This window comes from Lynx rufus, unplaced genomic scaffold (genome assembly GCF_022079265.1).
Source record: "Lynx rufus isolate CCGP_SWC_20201006 ecotype Redwood Valley unplaced genomic scaffold, mLynRuf1.p SCAF_2, whole genome shotgun sequence".
In the NCBI taxonomy this organism is placed as follows: Eukaryota; Metazoa; Chordata; class Mammalia; order Carnivora; family Felidae; genus Lynx; species Lynx rufus.
The window spans coordinates 220,598,922-220,613,475 of NW_025814834.1; the positions used below are offsets into that span (position 1 = coordinate 220,598,922).

The 14,554-nt window shown below is 58.4% G+C and overlaps 1 protein-coding gene across 4 annotated transcripts in view; it reads left to right on the top strand.

Annotated features, from left to right (window-relative positions):
- Positions 1 to 13,638, top strand: part of CEP104 (centrosomal protein 104) — a 35,132-nt gene extending 21,494 nt beyond the window's left edge. For all 4 annotated transcript variants that reach the window (XM_047083337.1, XM_047083338.1, XM_047083340.1 and 1 more), the window contains 9 exons: positions 948 to 1,154; positions 1,517 to 1,633; positions 3,675 to 3,711; positions 3,916 to 3,982; positions 4,513 to 4,621; positions 6,690 to 6,828; positions 6,988 to 7,055; positions 10,139 to 10,223; positions 11,191 to 13,638. In XM_047083337.1, the coding sequence (XP_046939293.1) occupies positions 948 to 1,154; positions 1,517 to 1,633; positions 3,675 to 3,711; positions 3,916 to 3,982; positions 4,513 to 4,621; positions 6,690 to 6,828; positions 6,988 to 7,055; positions 10,139 to 10,223; positions 11,191 to 11,306 (945 nt within the window). In that variant the 3' untranslated portion in view covers positions 11,307 to 13,638. The remainder of the gene's footprint in view (positions 1 to 947; positions 1,155 to 1,516; positions 1,634 to 3,674; positions 3,712 to 3,915; positions 3,983 to 4,512; positions 4,622 to 6,689; positions 6,829 to 6,987; positions 7,056 to 10,138; positions 10,224 to 11,190) is intronic.
- The last annotated feature ends 916 nt before the right edge of the window (positions 13,639 to 14,554 follow it).

Consider the following 14,554-nt stretch of genomic DNA (forward strand, 5'->3'; position numbering starts at 1 on the left):
GGAGGTGACAGACAGGAGGAGACGGTAGTGGGTGCAGGAATGGACCGGAGCCCCAGTGGGGCTGGGGAGCTGTCAGGGAGGGAGTACAAGAAAGTGGGGAAGGGAGGAGACCTGGGGGCGAGCCGCTCCGGGGGGCGGTGGGGGGCAGGCAGGCTCTGGGGTAAAACCAAAGAGCCCGTGGCCAGGCTGACGCCGTGGGAAGTGAGCAGCCTGGCGCCCAGACCACCACGGGAGGTGTCGGTCCACTGTCGCGGCAACACCATTCTGCGATGGGGTGAACGTGTCACCACAGGTCCCCGTGACAGCGCCTGCGGCCGAAACACATGGGTGTCCTTGACAGAGGAGTGTCGAGCAGGAAAAGAAAGCTCCAGAAAGATAAGCGCAGGATGCTGTTTAAAACATTAAACACACCATGGTACACGCACACTGATGCTAGTGGACTAGTGGACGGGTAGGAGCTTGCAGGCCTGCTTCGGGAGAGCCACGCCTCCAAGGAGCACGGGAGGACAGTGGGCCCAGGAGGCTTCCACGGGGGACTCACGCCATCACCGCGGTGCCTTGCTTCTGAAAGACAGAGGTCCCACAGAGACACGGCAGAATTACAGCTTTGGTGATGTGGATGGTGGATGTGTAAAGTTTCTCACCTTTGCTCTCCGTGATTGGAATATTTTGTAATATTTAATGTGAAGTTTAGGGAAGGTTGTAACCTAAACAAATGCTTGTTAGTGTGTTAAGTGGAAAAGAGCAAAACAAAGTTACATATACGACCAGAGTTCAATCACGTGTGTGAGACACACGGTGAGAAACTCTCTGTCATAATGGAATTGTGTGGGTGGTGGTCTGTTTTTTGAATTTTCGTCATGTGCCTTTATTTCTTTTATGCTGGAAAAAATACTGTTATTGTAAGAATCAGTAACCACAAGAACCCCTCCCAACTTTATTTTTAGTTTTCAGTGAGTGCCCTGGAGCACAGAGTGTATGAGGTTCGAGAGACAGCGGTTAGAATTATTTTGGACATGTATAAACAGCACCGGGCTTTTATTCTAGAGTACCTCCCTCCAGACGACAACACCACGCGCAAGAACGTTCTCTATAAAACAATTTTTGACGGATTTGCTAAAATAGACGGCAGACCTACAGATGCTGACACGAAGGTACGTTAGTTTGTGTGAAACTGTGATCTGATCCTGTACCGAAGGGGTTATTTGGTCCCCAACTAAAGTGACAGAGGAGCTCCACGTAGAGGAAACCAGCACTCTGAGCTCAGGTGCAGGCCCTTGCACTTGCTGCCTGTGAGACCCTCAGTTTCGGAGCAACGACAGCTGAGAGAACATGGGCGATTTTATCTGCCAGTAAATGTTTTCAGGCCGATCTGGCGAATTTACTTTGAACCCTCCTTACGTTGTCAGCGACCGTTCTAACATATAAGAGATGTAATTGATATGCCGTAATTCCCTCCCAATTTCGAAGACCATCCTAAAAAGCTGTTCTAACGAAAAAATAATTTTCATATCAGGCACAGAAGAAAGCAGCTACAGAAGAAGCGGAAAAACGAAAGAAAGAAGAAATTAAAGCTTTACAAGGGCAGTTGGCAGTGCTCTCCGAAATTCAGGCCGGAGTCCAGCCTGGCAAGGTCAGCGCATCCTTCCCCGGTCGCCGCTGTCGGCCCCCCAGACAGACGCACGGCAGGCTCGCGTGACTTTCTGTGGCCTCAGGCGGGTGGCTGTGTGTGTTCTCTGCTGCGAGTGCTTCTAAAACTAGTCTGGGGTGTGAATAAAGGGACCTCCCACTAGCTGCTCTGTGTTAGATTCTGGGTCCCCACTCTTCACCTCCCAGGCAGTGGCACGAGCGGCTCGCAGCCGCTAATGTCTAAAAACAGGGCCGCCTGGGGGGAGGTTTCCTAGAGAGGAAACTTCCGGGCTAAATGGTCCTGGTACAAGGACATTTCCCCTCCAGAGCTCCCGGCCTCCTTCAGGGGCAAAGGAGGAAAATATGGCTGAATGTGAAGGTGCGATTCCCGTGCACTAAAAAGGGGGGGTTCAGGTAGACGTTCCACCTCAGGGAGCCCCGGGTCCTCCGCCTCGGGGGGACGTCGTGCGCGGGGGGTCAGGAGGTGCTTGGGGGATATAAACACCGGCTGCATGCCACTGATTTCGTAATTTGGTTCCTTGAGTAGAAAGAACGTCTCTCTAAAAGAAAGAAAGGGGGAGAGGGGGTGGGCAGTAGCCACGGAGGAGCGTGAAGTGTCAGCTGTGCGGGAGAGAAGGTTCCAGGGCGTGGCGCCCAGCAGCGTCCCTGCCACGAACAGTGCTGCTCTGACCTTCATCCCTTGGGTCCGCCAGTGGGCTGGGGACGGTGTGTGCCAGAAAACAGAACAGACAAAACTCCCCATCCCCAGGGACCCTGTCCTCTCTCGGCGGCATCTGACAGCAATCCAGATACTCAGGGAGCTTGTGAGAGAGAGTGGGGGACCGCAGAGGAGCGGCTTCGGAGGAGGGGCTGCTGCCTGGCGCCTTGCTCCGGGGGGCCTCTCGTGGGGCTTGTCTTGGGAAAGGCCTGGCGACAGGAGGCCAGAGCCCGAGCCTGAGCACCAGGGGCCCTCAGGGGCGGCCGGAGCCGGGCGGCTGGCGCACGGGGCACCGAAGAGAACGAGCTGAGTGGACAGCTGAGTGACTCAGGAAGCTGTCTGAGGGTTTCAAGCAAGAGTAAATCTGCTCTCCGAGGCCTTCACAGGGCCACCAGCCTTCACGCAGGAGGACTCCTGAGTAGTGCCCCCGGCCTGGAGAGAGGACCGTGCGGGCAGAGGCGAGGAGGGTGGCCTGTGCGTGCGTGAAGTGCAGCCTAGGATTTGCCGGTGGGCTCATGGAGGTTGCGTGGGGGGAGGGGGAGAAGCCCAGATCTCTCCCCGTTTGTCCCCAGTTTGCACCTGGGGCACTGGAGCCTCCTCCACAGCAGGGTGGGCGGGGCAGCTGCTAGGCCTGGTCAGGAGAAGCCGGGGCCTGGGACCCCCAGGGAGAGAAGGCTGAACGCTTGCTCATCCACACGGGGGGGTGGCGAGCTGGGGGGCCGGGGAGGGCACCCCTGGCATGAGCAGCTAGGAAAGGGGAGACGGCTGAGGAAATGGCGTTTGAGGGGCACCCTGGGCATCCACAGGGCAGGGCGATGGTCACGTGCTGCCCAGAGCTCACAGCACCAAGGTGAGCCGCTGGAGAGCCAGCGGGGAGCAGGGGAGCGGTGAGGGCAGGGGAGCGGCAGCAGGGACAGTAAGTAGCCTGAGGCAGGGACTTGAGAGGGGAAGACACGTATTTGGGCATTGGGAGCTCACAGAGCTGTGTTACTTGTTGGTAGAAAGTCTAAAAACAGGGCCGCCTTGGGGGCTCAGTCAGTTGAGCATCTGACTTGGGCTCAGGTCATGATCTCGCAGTTTGTGGGTTCAGGCCCCGCGTCGGGCTCTGTGCTGACAGCTCCGAGCCTGGAGCCTGCTTCCGGTTCTGTGTCTCCCTCTCTCTCTGCCCCTCCCCTGCTCATGCTCTGTCTCTCAAAAATAAGTAAATGTTAAAAACAAAAAGAAAAAAGAGAGTCTGAAAACAGAAGAATTTGCTTTCAGGGTCAACACACCCTGGACAGACTGTGTGCAGCCATTTGTCCCTGACCTTTCTGCTCTTGTGTCTTAGGAGACAGCAGGCCCCGCGCTGGAGGCAGACAGTCAGGGTAGGTGCTCGGTCCCCTCGGCCATTCAGCAAATACTGGAGGGCGGGACATTGTACGACCTTTGTTAACTCACGTGCTTTTAAGTGTATTTCACACCAAACTGGTTACTAAAACTTTGAAAATAATTTCTACAAAAGGTCATTTTAAAAAATAACCTTTTTTTTTTTTTTTTTTTTTTTTTCATTTTTTTCTTTCTCATTTTAGACATGGAAGGAGGGAAGGCAGCCGCACGTCCTGCCCCGGAAGTCCCCGCCGCTCACTACTTAGATAAGTGCGTGGGGTCATCCTCAGCCCGGTGTATAGAGATGGAAGGGACCGGCCACATAAAACGCGACTCAGTAGATATTTTCGCCCCAGCGCACTGCAAGCCTGTGGGCTGATAGGCTCGCATCGCTCATTTGTACGAGTTGGTAAATTGCCCTCCACACTGACGGGCTTAACTCTGGGTGTGTCCGGTTTCCCCGCACTTTACCCAACACTGCTTGGCGGCTGATTGTCAGAGGGCTGTTAAAGGTACCAGATGTGACAACAGCGAAGCACGTCCCCTGTGCGGCCGCCACAGCGCGTGTGCAAGGAATTTCAGTAGAACACCTTTGCCTTTTTTTCCGACGCAAGTTAGCGTTTCTGCCTGATTGTGCTGGCGGGTTAGAACTTGCGGGACCCAAAGCCGACTTGTGTCAAACAAGTGGGCCGCCCCCCACGGAGCCTCTGGCCAGGGCAGCAGGGCCGCCCAGGGAAGGCGAGGGCGCGCGTGCATCCAGGCCCCTCCGCGCCTCATTTCTCGCTCCTGTCTCGTTTCAGTTTATGTATCTTCTGTGGGGAGAGGAGTGAGTCCTTCACGGAGGAGGGCCTGGACCTACACTACTGGAAGCAGTGTCTCATGCTGACAAGATGCACCTGCTGCAGGCAGGTCAGGCGCCCGGCCACACGCGGTCCCTCCACGGCCCGTCACAGACCTGCCCCACGTGTAGCGCTCCCCGGGGAGAAGTCGCGGGGAAAGTGGCTGAATGGCTGTCACCCCGTTTTCTTACTTTTTCCCGCTATTTTAAGCGAGCCGTGTCCCACGTACGTAAACGTGCAGGCGCACCTCAGCGGTAGGGTTCCGTTCCGGACCACCCCGGGAACGCACAGAGCGCAAGAAAGCGAGTCACGTGACCTTTGTGGCTTCCCGGGGCGCGGGGAAGTTACGTGTGCTGTGGCCTGTGGTCTGTTCAGTGTGTGAGCCGCACCTAAAAAACGACGTGCATGTGTCACACACGTACTAAAAAACGCTGGCCAGCATTTGGGCTTCTGGCAAAGTCCTATTCGCTGATCACAGGTCACCGTCACACGTACGACAGTGAAAACGTTTGACGTGTTGCAAGAATTACTAAAACGTGATACGGACGCAAAGTGCGTAAATGCCGCCGGGACGGTGGTGGCAAATGACCCCGTCAGTGCAGGGTCGCCGCAGCCCCTCCGTCTGCAGAGAACACGGCATCTGCGAAGCACGTGACAGGAGGTGCCCGTCCGTAAAGCCATGAGTGTGAGAGCCCGTGGAGCCCCCACAAAATAACACACCCGTGTCCCCAGCACCCAGGCCCCTCAAAGTGCACCACCTCCCCCCGCCCTGAGTCACCCCACCGTCCTGATTTCTGACACCACAAGTTAGTGTTGCTTGCGTTTTGGGTTTACATGATAGAACCCTACAAAATGTACCTACTTTATGTCAGGTTGGTCTTCCAGCTTTAGAGTGTTCCGTTTGAGCAGTCCACGATTCATCCCTCCATCCTACTGTTTTTGGAACTCAGGTTGCGTCCGGTTAGAGCCTATCACGAATAACGCTGCCACAGACATTCTTGTATCCGCTCCCAGTGCGCCTGCGAACATGCCTTTTTGGGTGCACCCCCGGGGGCGGAGTGGCTGGGCGAGCCAGCGCTGGGCTGCGGGGCTGACGCAGGCCGTGCTCCGGAGGGGTCTTAAGGGCGTGGGGGGCTGTGCCACATATTCGCCAGCTCCGTGATTCCTGCCCACAGTGAGGTGCGGCCCCTGTCCATCCGTCTCTTGGCCACCCGAGTGCCCTATTTTGTAAAATAGCTTCTAGTTTCTTGCTCACGTTTTGAATTGCGTTGCCGGTCCTGCTCTACTGATCTGTAGTCATGCTTCAGGTGCACGGACCGGAGTCCTTGGCCAGCCCCAGGTGCCATAGTTGCCCTCTCCCGCTTGGGGTCTGGCCTGTTTGTCACCCCAGCGTGTCTTTTAAGTTTAAACGCTGTCCACCTTGTTCGTCTTGCCCGTGGTTTACGCGTTGTGTATCTTGTTTAAGAAGACTCCCACCCCCGGATTTGCATGTCTTCTCTGATGCAGTAAGGCCTTCCTTTTAATAAAGGAGGAGAATGAACTTCTGGCCTCTACCTTGGGGCTCTTGCAGGCTACACAGCAGCTCTCAAGTAGGCAGAGCCCCCACCCCCACCCCCACCCCCCACAGCCTGGCAGTGCAGACTTCTAGCCTCCCCCCAACTCCCAGCCCGTGTTGGTGGCTGGATTCCCAGCAGGTGTATGAGTCCGTGCATAGTGGTCACTCCTGCTGAATGTGCCTGGGTGGTGGGAGACTCTCCTAACAGTCTTTTCGTGACCCCGTCTCTGCACGTTCTTACAAGCAACAGGGAGGCGGGATTTGAACCCAGAGGCCACACGGCTAAGCTGTTCCGCGGCTTCCTGCGTGTACTGCGGGGGTTAGCCATCGCTCCTCCGTCCCCCCCCCCCCTTGGCAGTGTCCTCTGTGCACTACCACCATAACACAAGGAGGGAGACACAGGGGACACGGGGTCTTCAGCAGAGTATAGCGAGCACCCGAGGAAGCCCCCTGGGGCCAGTGGGGTCAGGACCGAGTGAGAGAAGAGGTGTGCGTGTTCCACCCCTGGGGAACAAGTGCAAGGTGGTGCTGCACGCGCCCCGTGCTCTCAGCACCCTGCTTCCTTCTGCATTTCTGGATGCAGGTGGTCGAGATCTCCAGCCTGACAGAGCACCTGCTGACCGAATGCGACAAGAAAGACGGGTTTGGAAAGTGTTACCGCTGCAATGAGGCTGTTCTGAAGGAAGAGCTGCCCAGACACATAAAAGCAAAGGATTGTAATCGTAAGTGCCTGCTCGGCCCCGCCCAGACCCCTCGGTGCCCGCTGTGCCCCGGGCCCTGCCCGGGGAGGCCCCGCGTGGAGCGCTGGCCCGTCCCGTGTCTATAGCTCCTGGCTCAGGTCTCGGGAGGAGCTGAGCCTTGTCCTGCTGATGCCGTTTCAGCCGCCAAACCGGAGAAGCTGGCAAACCGCTGTCCTCTGTGCCACGAGAACTTCTCACCGGGGGAGGAGGTGAGGACCTAACTGGAGCGTGACCCTACCTGGGGCTGACCCGGCGACGAGGCTGTCAGGGCTGGGTCGCGGGTGGGGGACCGTGAGTGTTCGGGGAGCACCCCGGTCCTGCTTCAGGTCCGCCTGACACGCTGTCACCTGCCGTCTCCCGTGAGTTCTCCCTCCTGTAGCGCCGTGGACCCTCTGCGAGGGCCTCAGCTCTGGGTGGGTGAGCGCGAGGGGCTTTCGCCTCTGTCTGGGCGCGGCACCCCTCTGTGCGCCGGGGCCCTGAGTGGCGTCTGGGCCAGACGTGCGGGTCTCTTCTCATTACTGCCATCCAGCCCAGTGCAGTTGGGAGGTTCTACCTCGCAGATGACTGCAAGCTCTCCTCCCTTCCCCGGCGCCGGGGAGTCTGGCTTCCGGTTCCCGCCCCCCTCCTCCCTGGGCCCCCTGCTCTGACCAGAGCAGGTCTGAGGCTCGTGTCGGTGGTTCAGCTGACACGACAGTGGTGATGTCCTCCACGTGCCAGGCAGGGCGGTTCTGGGGACCTGCCTCTGGCTCTGTCGCTTCCACTCCAGCCCCCTTAACCGCTGCACCTGCAGTTCCCCACGGGTCCCGCCGTGGGCTCTCCCTGCCCCAACCGTCTGGGATGTGCCCACGAGACGGCTCAGACCCAGCCGTGCTCTGCAGCTCGCCCTCGACCTCTGAGAGAGCACATAGCAGACGGGCCTGCACCCATGCCGTCGTCCCAGGCCTATCGTCCCTCTCTCAGAAAACGTCAGATACACAACACAGTGCATGGCAGAGCAGAGGGGCCCGCAGGCACCCCTCACGTCCCATCGCCAGCTCGTGTGGCCGTGGGCTCACAGCCACCCCTGCCTCATGTGCACCCAGCTGCGGCTCCCCACCCAGGCCACGCTGAGGTGCAGCCAGACGGCACGTCGCTTCCTCTGGAAATGCTCTGCCGTGGGGCTCCGGAAACAGTGCTCGTGGAGGCGCTCTCGAGCGCGTCCCCCAGCCTCCCCTCAGGGTCAGTGTCCCGGCCCCCGGTGAGGCCGCACGCGGAGACTGCTGGATGTGTTTCTAAGTAGCCTCCTCCGTGTGCTCTGTTTTAGAGTTTGGTAAGAAGTGGTCTGCCTGGCCGGGTTTCCCGTGAGCTGGGTTTCCCGTGGGCTGGGTTTGCGGATGGCCTCCCTCTCGGCACCGTTAAGAGGTCGTTCCCGCCCGGTTCCTGTGAATCGCAGGTGGGCTCTATAGGCCGGGTCCGTTTAAACCTCAGACTTGCCCGCAGCCACTTCTTAGCCAGTGGCCCGCCCTTCCGTGACCGGGCACATCCCACGACCGTCAGGGATCGTCAGGTCCACGCAGCCCAGCCTGCCACCCTTCAGTCGTCAGCTGGGCTGCCGCTTCCGAGAGAAGCGTCCCTCCCTCTGCCCTGCAGTCGCCCCCGGCCGAGAACGTGTGTGCCTCCCGCATGGTCCACGGGCTGCACAGGAGCAAGCCGCTCACCAGCGTGTCCCTTAGTGTCGTAAACACGCAGACTCAACCGGTGTCCTGCAGCCTCTCTGAGGCCTGAGTCGCCTGGTCTCTGGCCAGCGCGGCCTCTCGGACGGGCTCCTGGCCTTGTTGGTCGGACCCCGGTGTTCTCGGCACCCCCCGGCTGTTGTCACGGTCTGCCCGCTCCATGCTGACCCTGCCCGGGCCGGCCCCAGACCTGGGCTCCCTCCGGTGGAAATGGATATTTTAGAACAGCATCGGTGTCTCCCCTGCTCACAGCTACCGAGTTGGTCACTGTCGCTGGCCTTCCCGGTGGACAGAGCCAGGTGAAAATGCTGACATGACCACCTCGTGAGTTCAGCCGGACATTTCCGACGCATCCTGTGTCTCCCGGCGTCCCCTTTCCCCAGCCCAAGGGTTGGGTTCTCAGAGCCCCGGAGATGCCAGACCCGCCTGCCGCCCGTCGTCCACGCGCACTGCGCGACCCCACACGCAGCACGTGCCTGGCGGCAGTGCCCAGACTCGGGGCCGCGAGTCCCCGTTCACGTCCTTTCCGTGTCCCCTGGCGGTGGGGGGTCCACGAGCTGTTTCACAGCCACAATGCGTTTACAGGCACCTGCTTTATTGTGTATTCGGTTTTCGGGGGGGGGGGGTAAAATTAAGTCCTGTAATTATATAAAACACTCGACCAGTTCTGAAGTCTGTAAAATGGGACATATGCACAGAAGAACAGAGAGCAGCTGCAGTCCCTGCCCCTGCCTACCACCCCTCCTTCCTGACAGGGCCGTTTTTAGTGGTTTTCCCTTTTAAAAGTCGTGTAAGTAGTCCTCACGTGCACACACCTTCTCTCCGTTCACGTGTGAAACTCAGGCTTTGTGTCCGGGGTCGGATTTCTACCGTGACACTAGCTGTCACGGGACACCCGGTCCCTGTGTGGCTGCCGTCATCTCCTGCTCCGTGTGATGCAGACCTCAGCCCCTCTCCTCCTGGCAGTCGTGTCCCCCGGCGTCCGACAGCTCGCGGCTCCAAGGCCGTCAGCAGGCCTCTTGGACTTCTCTGTTTGCTCTCGGTTCAGTGGTCCATGCCTGCAGCCAGTCACCACACGCTTGGCGGCTCAAACATCCTTCTATGATGTCAGTTTCTGTGGGGCAGGAATCGTGGGCACAACTGAACGGGTCCTCTGCTCCAGGAGTCACCAGGCCGCAGTGACACGTAGACTGGGCCGCGTTCTCATCTGTGGGCTCGGCTGGGGGGGGGGGGTCTCCCGAGCTCCCCCAGTGCTGGCAGAATTCTTCTGTCACTACAGGACTGGGGTCCCTGTTTTCTGCCGGCTGGCAGCCAGGGGCCACTCCCCGCTCCTGGAGGTCACCCTGCCTCGTGTACTCCCCGAATCCACTCACGTGCACGTGCTTATGTGACAACAGTCCGAGCGCGCTGTGCTCGGAGGTGACGAGGACCGAGGGGCTCCGCGTGCCGCATCAGGATGTGAGGTGCGGCCACGTCGGGAGCTGCGGCCGCCTCCGGTTTCAGGTCTGACAGGAGCTCAGCTCGTCTGCTCCCTCTCGGTCACCTGGTTGACGCGGCGTGTGCCTCCTCTTTTGTTTCAGGCGTGGAAGGCTCACCTCATGGGCCCCGCCGGCTGCACGATGAACCTGCGCAAGACGCACGTGCTGCACAAGGCGCTGCCGCCAGGTGAGGTCTGGGGCCTTGCTGCACGTGGGTGCCGCGTGGCGGGGTCCCCGCACCCCTGGGGTCACACAGACGTGCTTCCCTCCCGTCTTCGTGTCCGGCCGATGGCCCGTAGCGAGTAGGCTGATGTGTGCCCAGACCTCTTGTCGTCAGCACCACGCTCGCTCTTGCCTGAGGGCTCCCGCCGCGTCCTTCGGGCGCACGCCCCTGCTCCCGGCTCTCTGCATCGCCAAAGCGGAGCGCTTGGAAACAGACGGAGAGTAGACTCACAGATATTGCCGCTCCCTGCCTCGTAAATTGTAATTGCAGCTGCTTTGTGTTGGATTGAGAACGCCGACAGGAAAGCAGGGCGTCTTTCATTAGAAAATTCTTCCTGACGAAAAACCGTGGACGGACGTTCTTACTTCAGGGGCGTTAATAAGTGAGAGAGTAATAAAAACGAGTGTGGCGGGATGTGGGCTCTGGGCTCCACCTGCCAGATACCCGGCCGAGGGCCGAGCGTGGCTGACACCCCCCCCCACACACCCGGCCACCTCTCTCATAACGGAGGGAACATGGGCACCTGGAGGGGGCGCCTGCCCGGGGCCACTCAGCCTGGAAGCGAAGCTGTAGTCACGTGGCTGCTGCTTTTGTTCGTTTCTGGGGCTGAGTCTCTACAGCCGACCCCCCGGGCAAATGAGCAAGTTCTCTTTCTTCCCGCCCCCGGGCCAGGCGTCTCCTGTGAGCCCGTTGGGGACGCACGAGCCCTGCTCCTCAGCCCGGCAGCCAGCTCCCACACGTGCCCCGCTCAGCCGGCCGCCTGCGGACCGAGTGGCCGCTGTGCCGCCCCCTGCAGACCCCGCTGGCGCTCTGCTGCTCCCCAGGGCCTGACGACACCTGGCCGCCATGCCCTCACTGTGGCTTGGCGCCCTGTTGCTGTGTTAGTCTCCCTGCTGACACGGGGCCTGTGTGTTGTGTGTTGTGTGTCCAGCAGGTAAAGGCCCAGCCACGACCAAATCAGGGACCTCCGCATCCAAGGTCGGAAGCAAGATCCCTACCCCAAAGGGACTGAGCAAAAGCTCCGGCAGAACATACACAAAGCGGTGACGTGACCCACATTCTGTCTCCTTCGTCCCCACGAGGGACTGAGCAAGTTTCTTGATTGCGAACCATCTCTCCTAAGATCCGCCTTTGGACGTGGCGACCCTGTGCTCCGCCCCCGCCGTCCCTCCGCCCGTGGCCCTGCTGTCCTCACCTGCCGCTCCCTGTGAGGGGCTGACGCAAGAGCCTGCGTCCGGGGTTCAGACCAAGCTCAGCGCGGTTTGAAGCAACCAGGCTTCTGGCCTCCGAGGCCGCCGTGGCCAGAAGAGCAGCCACTCCGTTTGAAGGGGACCGGCCTCCCTGTCCGGGTCGGGTGTCCTGCGAGCAGAGCGCCCTCTCCTCAAGCGCTTGGAGTGGTTTCCATAAAGGCTTCGCTGTAAACCTCGTGCACGTCGGTCTCTCTCTCACGTGGCAGAATTTCCGCAGGGCTTTGGCTCAGTGGGCCGCGCGAACCAGCCTGGAGAGAGACGGCGGGCACGGATCTCGGCGGGCGCCGGCCCCCGCCCAGCGCACCTCCCCACTGTGTGCGGACCCCGCACCTCCCGCCGTCACGAGAGGGAAAGACGCACCTGCGGTCGCCACGCATGGGTCCCCCTGCAGCACCTGCCCCGCTAGGGCCCCCCCCCCCCGACCCCCACCCCTGCCACCGTGCGGAGTGCTGGGTCCCGCCCGACCCCAAGCTGCAGCCCCTGGGAGCCGAGCCTGCCGCCCTGTGGCTCCATCGGGGCTCTCCTCCCGGTGCTTCCAGCTCCTTCCTTCTAGAACCACACCTGTGGTTCTAGAACAGAGTTAGGACCCGCCTCTCCACCGATTGTCCTGCGCCCTGAACACGTGTCGGTCAGAACAGCCCTCTCTCAAAGCCCTGAGCAGGCATGGCCTCGCCCTCGACCCTGGTGGGGAGCAGCCACGCTTGGTTAACACGCGCGAACGAGCCTTCAGCGCGACCAGCAGGCTCGGGTGTCTGCTTTGGGCCTGTCCTGCCCCTCACAGATCTACGAATCGGAGCCCTAAGTTCATTTGTCTCAAACACGCCCCGCGACACTTCAAACCCCAACATGGCTTAAAATGAAGAGACCGGCCCTCGTGTCCCACAGAAGCGGTTCCCGGGCTTCGTGTCCAGGTGGCCGCGGGGCAAAGCCAGGGTGTGTCTGAAACCTGCTGAGAAGCGTCCCGTCTCCCTTGTGCCGGCCTGCGCTCCCGCTGCCTGCCGGGCCCCCGGAGACCCAGGGAGGCCGGCCCTTCCCACCCCGCCCGCGGCCCAGCATGCGAGTGGTAGGCGAGTAGACAGCAGGCCTCCGGGGTGCCGCTGAGAAATGGGTGGGATTTGTACCGCCTCATCAGCATACACACCTGTTTACTTCCCCGCCACGTGAAAGAAAACACGTTTCGGAAAACCCCTCATAGCCGTTGGAGCAGTGCGTCCCCTGAGTGGGTTAGTGACGGGGAGTTTGCACTAACCACTCTCCGTTCTGGGTGAACTAACACTTTCTCATATGGTTGACTCAAAATACAGCAAGAATAGGACTAAGAGAACTGCCTCTGCAAAAAATAACTCAATTAAGAAATAAGTAGTGGGGAGAAAGAACGTAAACCTTCATCAGACAGAGCAGAACACAGACGCCGAGGGAACTGGGACGCGACCCCTCCTGGCTTCACAGACCGCGGCCACGACCTGGTCCCTCCTCCTCCAGGCGAGCCGCTCCGTAACACGAGCAGTGATGAGAAACGCTAATCGAGGAGCCATTCTCTTCCCTCTAATCAGCACTCGCAAAAAACATGTATGTAATATTTTCCATATATCGTAACTTCAAAAAGATTCATAAAAATATTTCACTTTAGTGATTGAACAGTTGGACGCGTTCAAGACCGGTTAGCCTTGCTGGTTCCAGAAGGAGCGGGAGTTTCTGTCGAAGTGAGCCCTGCTTAGCGGCTACAAAGAGCTTTGCAGAGTTAGAGGCTATTAAGGAACTGAAAATACAGGACAGGCAATTCTGAAGGAAGTGTAGGATCCCTTGGCCATTTATAAATAAAAATGTAAATTTGGAACAAGAATTAATAATTTTCACTATGAATATGTTGTGGATATTTATTTCTCTTATTTTCATATTTCAAAATATTTTAATTTAAAAGAAATGTGTCTATAAATTTGGCATCAGAATACACATGTAAATACCTTTAATGAAAATTTTTAACTTTTTAATGTTTTAATATAGTTTTCTATTTGTCTTTATTTCAGGCACCAGAATTATAGTATCTAACCAATATATTTTTGTTGTTATTTCAGGGCCTAGGGGTCAGTTCACTCTGAGCATGTTAACACAATAAAAAGGTCACAAAACATCCTGTCACTTTTATTTCAAGATTGTAATTAAAAGGTGAACGAGTTGCATGCACTCTGGCCCACACCGGGCATGGCTGGGGCGGGTTGGGCGTGGGGGGGGGGGGCCCGAGCCTGGCCCCACATAGGGTGTGTCGAAAGGAGTTTCCCGCTGAAGAAGCTAAAGAATTTTAAGTGCGTGTAAATTGGAGAGAATCGCTGACCCGCTTTATCTTGTGGGATAAAGTCGGAATGTTGGGGCGGGGGGGGGGGGCTGCACTTACGGTCTCTGCACGGGCTCTTCCCTTTTGACAGAGGAACTTTTGCCGGCCAACAAGGCTATTTTGCTTTCAAATAAGTAAAGCGGCAGTATTTCCTCTGTTGATTTCTGGAGTGTTTTTAAGCTTTTATTAGTTTTGGTAATTGTATAATTGCTACCGTTCTGAAGTTATAACATACAGGTGCTAGGTGTGTGCACTGCACGAGTGCAGGACGAAAGAGCACGCTTTCCAAAGAAGCCAAGGGCAAGCGAGGGGCGTGCGCTGCATTCACACCTGCAGAGATGTGCGAGAGGGAAAGAACCCGTCCGTGTGCTGTTCGAATTAGGTGTTCATTTGTGCCGTTGCGTATTTGCTCTTAAAACCTAGGCCCGCTGAGCGGTTTGGTGTGTGTGCAGCAGCCTTCCTGGCTCTTGCCCCTCGGGGCTTTGGGGCCTCCACCTACCTCATCCCGGATGAGGCCCGGGCTGAGCCCCCTGGCTCTGAAATGCAGGCCACCAGAGAAAGTGGTCAGTGGGTTGGTGACCTTCTGTGCTGCTCCTGCAGAGCGTGTCCCCCCGGGGTCTCCCGGGACCTTTCGAGGCCCGCACGACGCAGCTGAGGATATCCTCAATGGTACACAGGGACGCCGGCTTCCTGGAAGGCAGTGAGCCCAAATG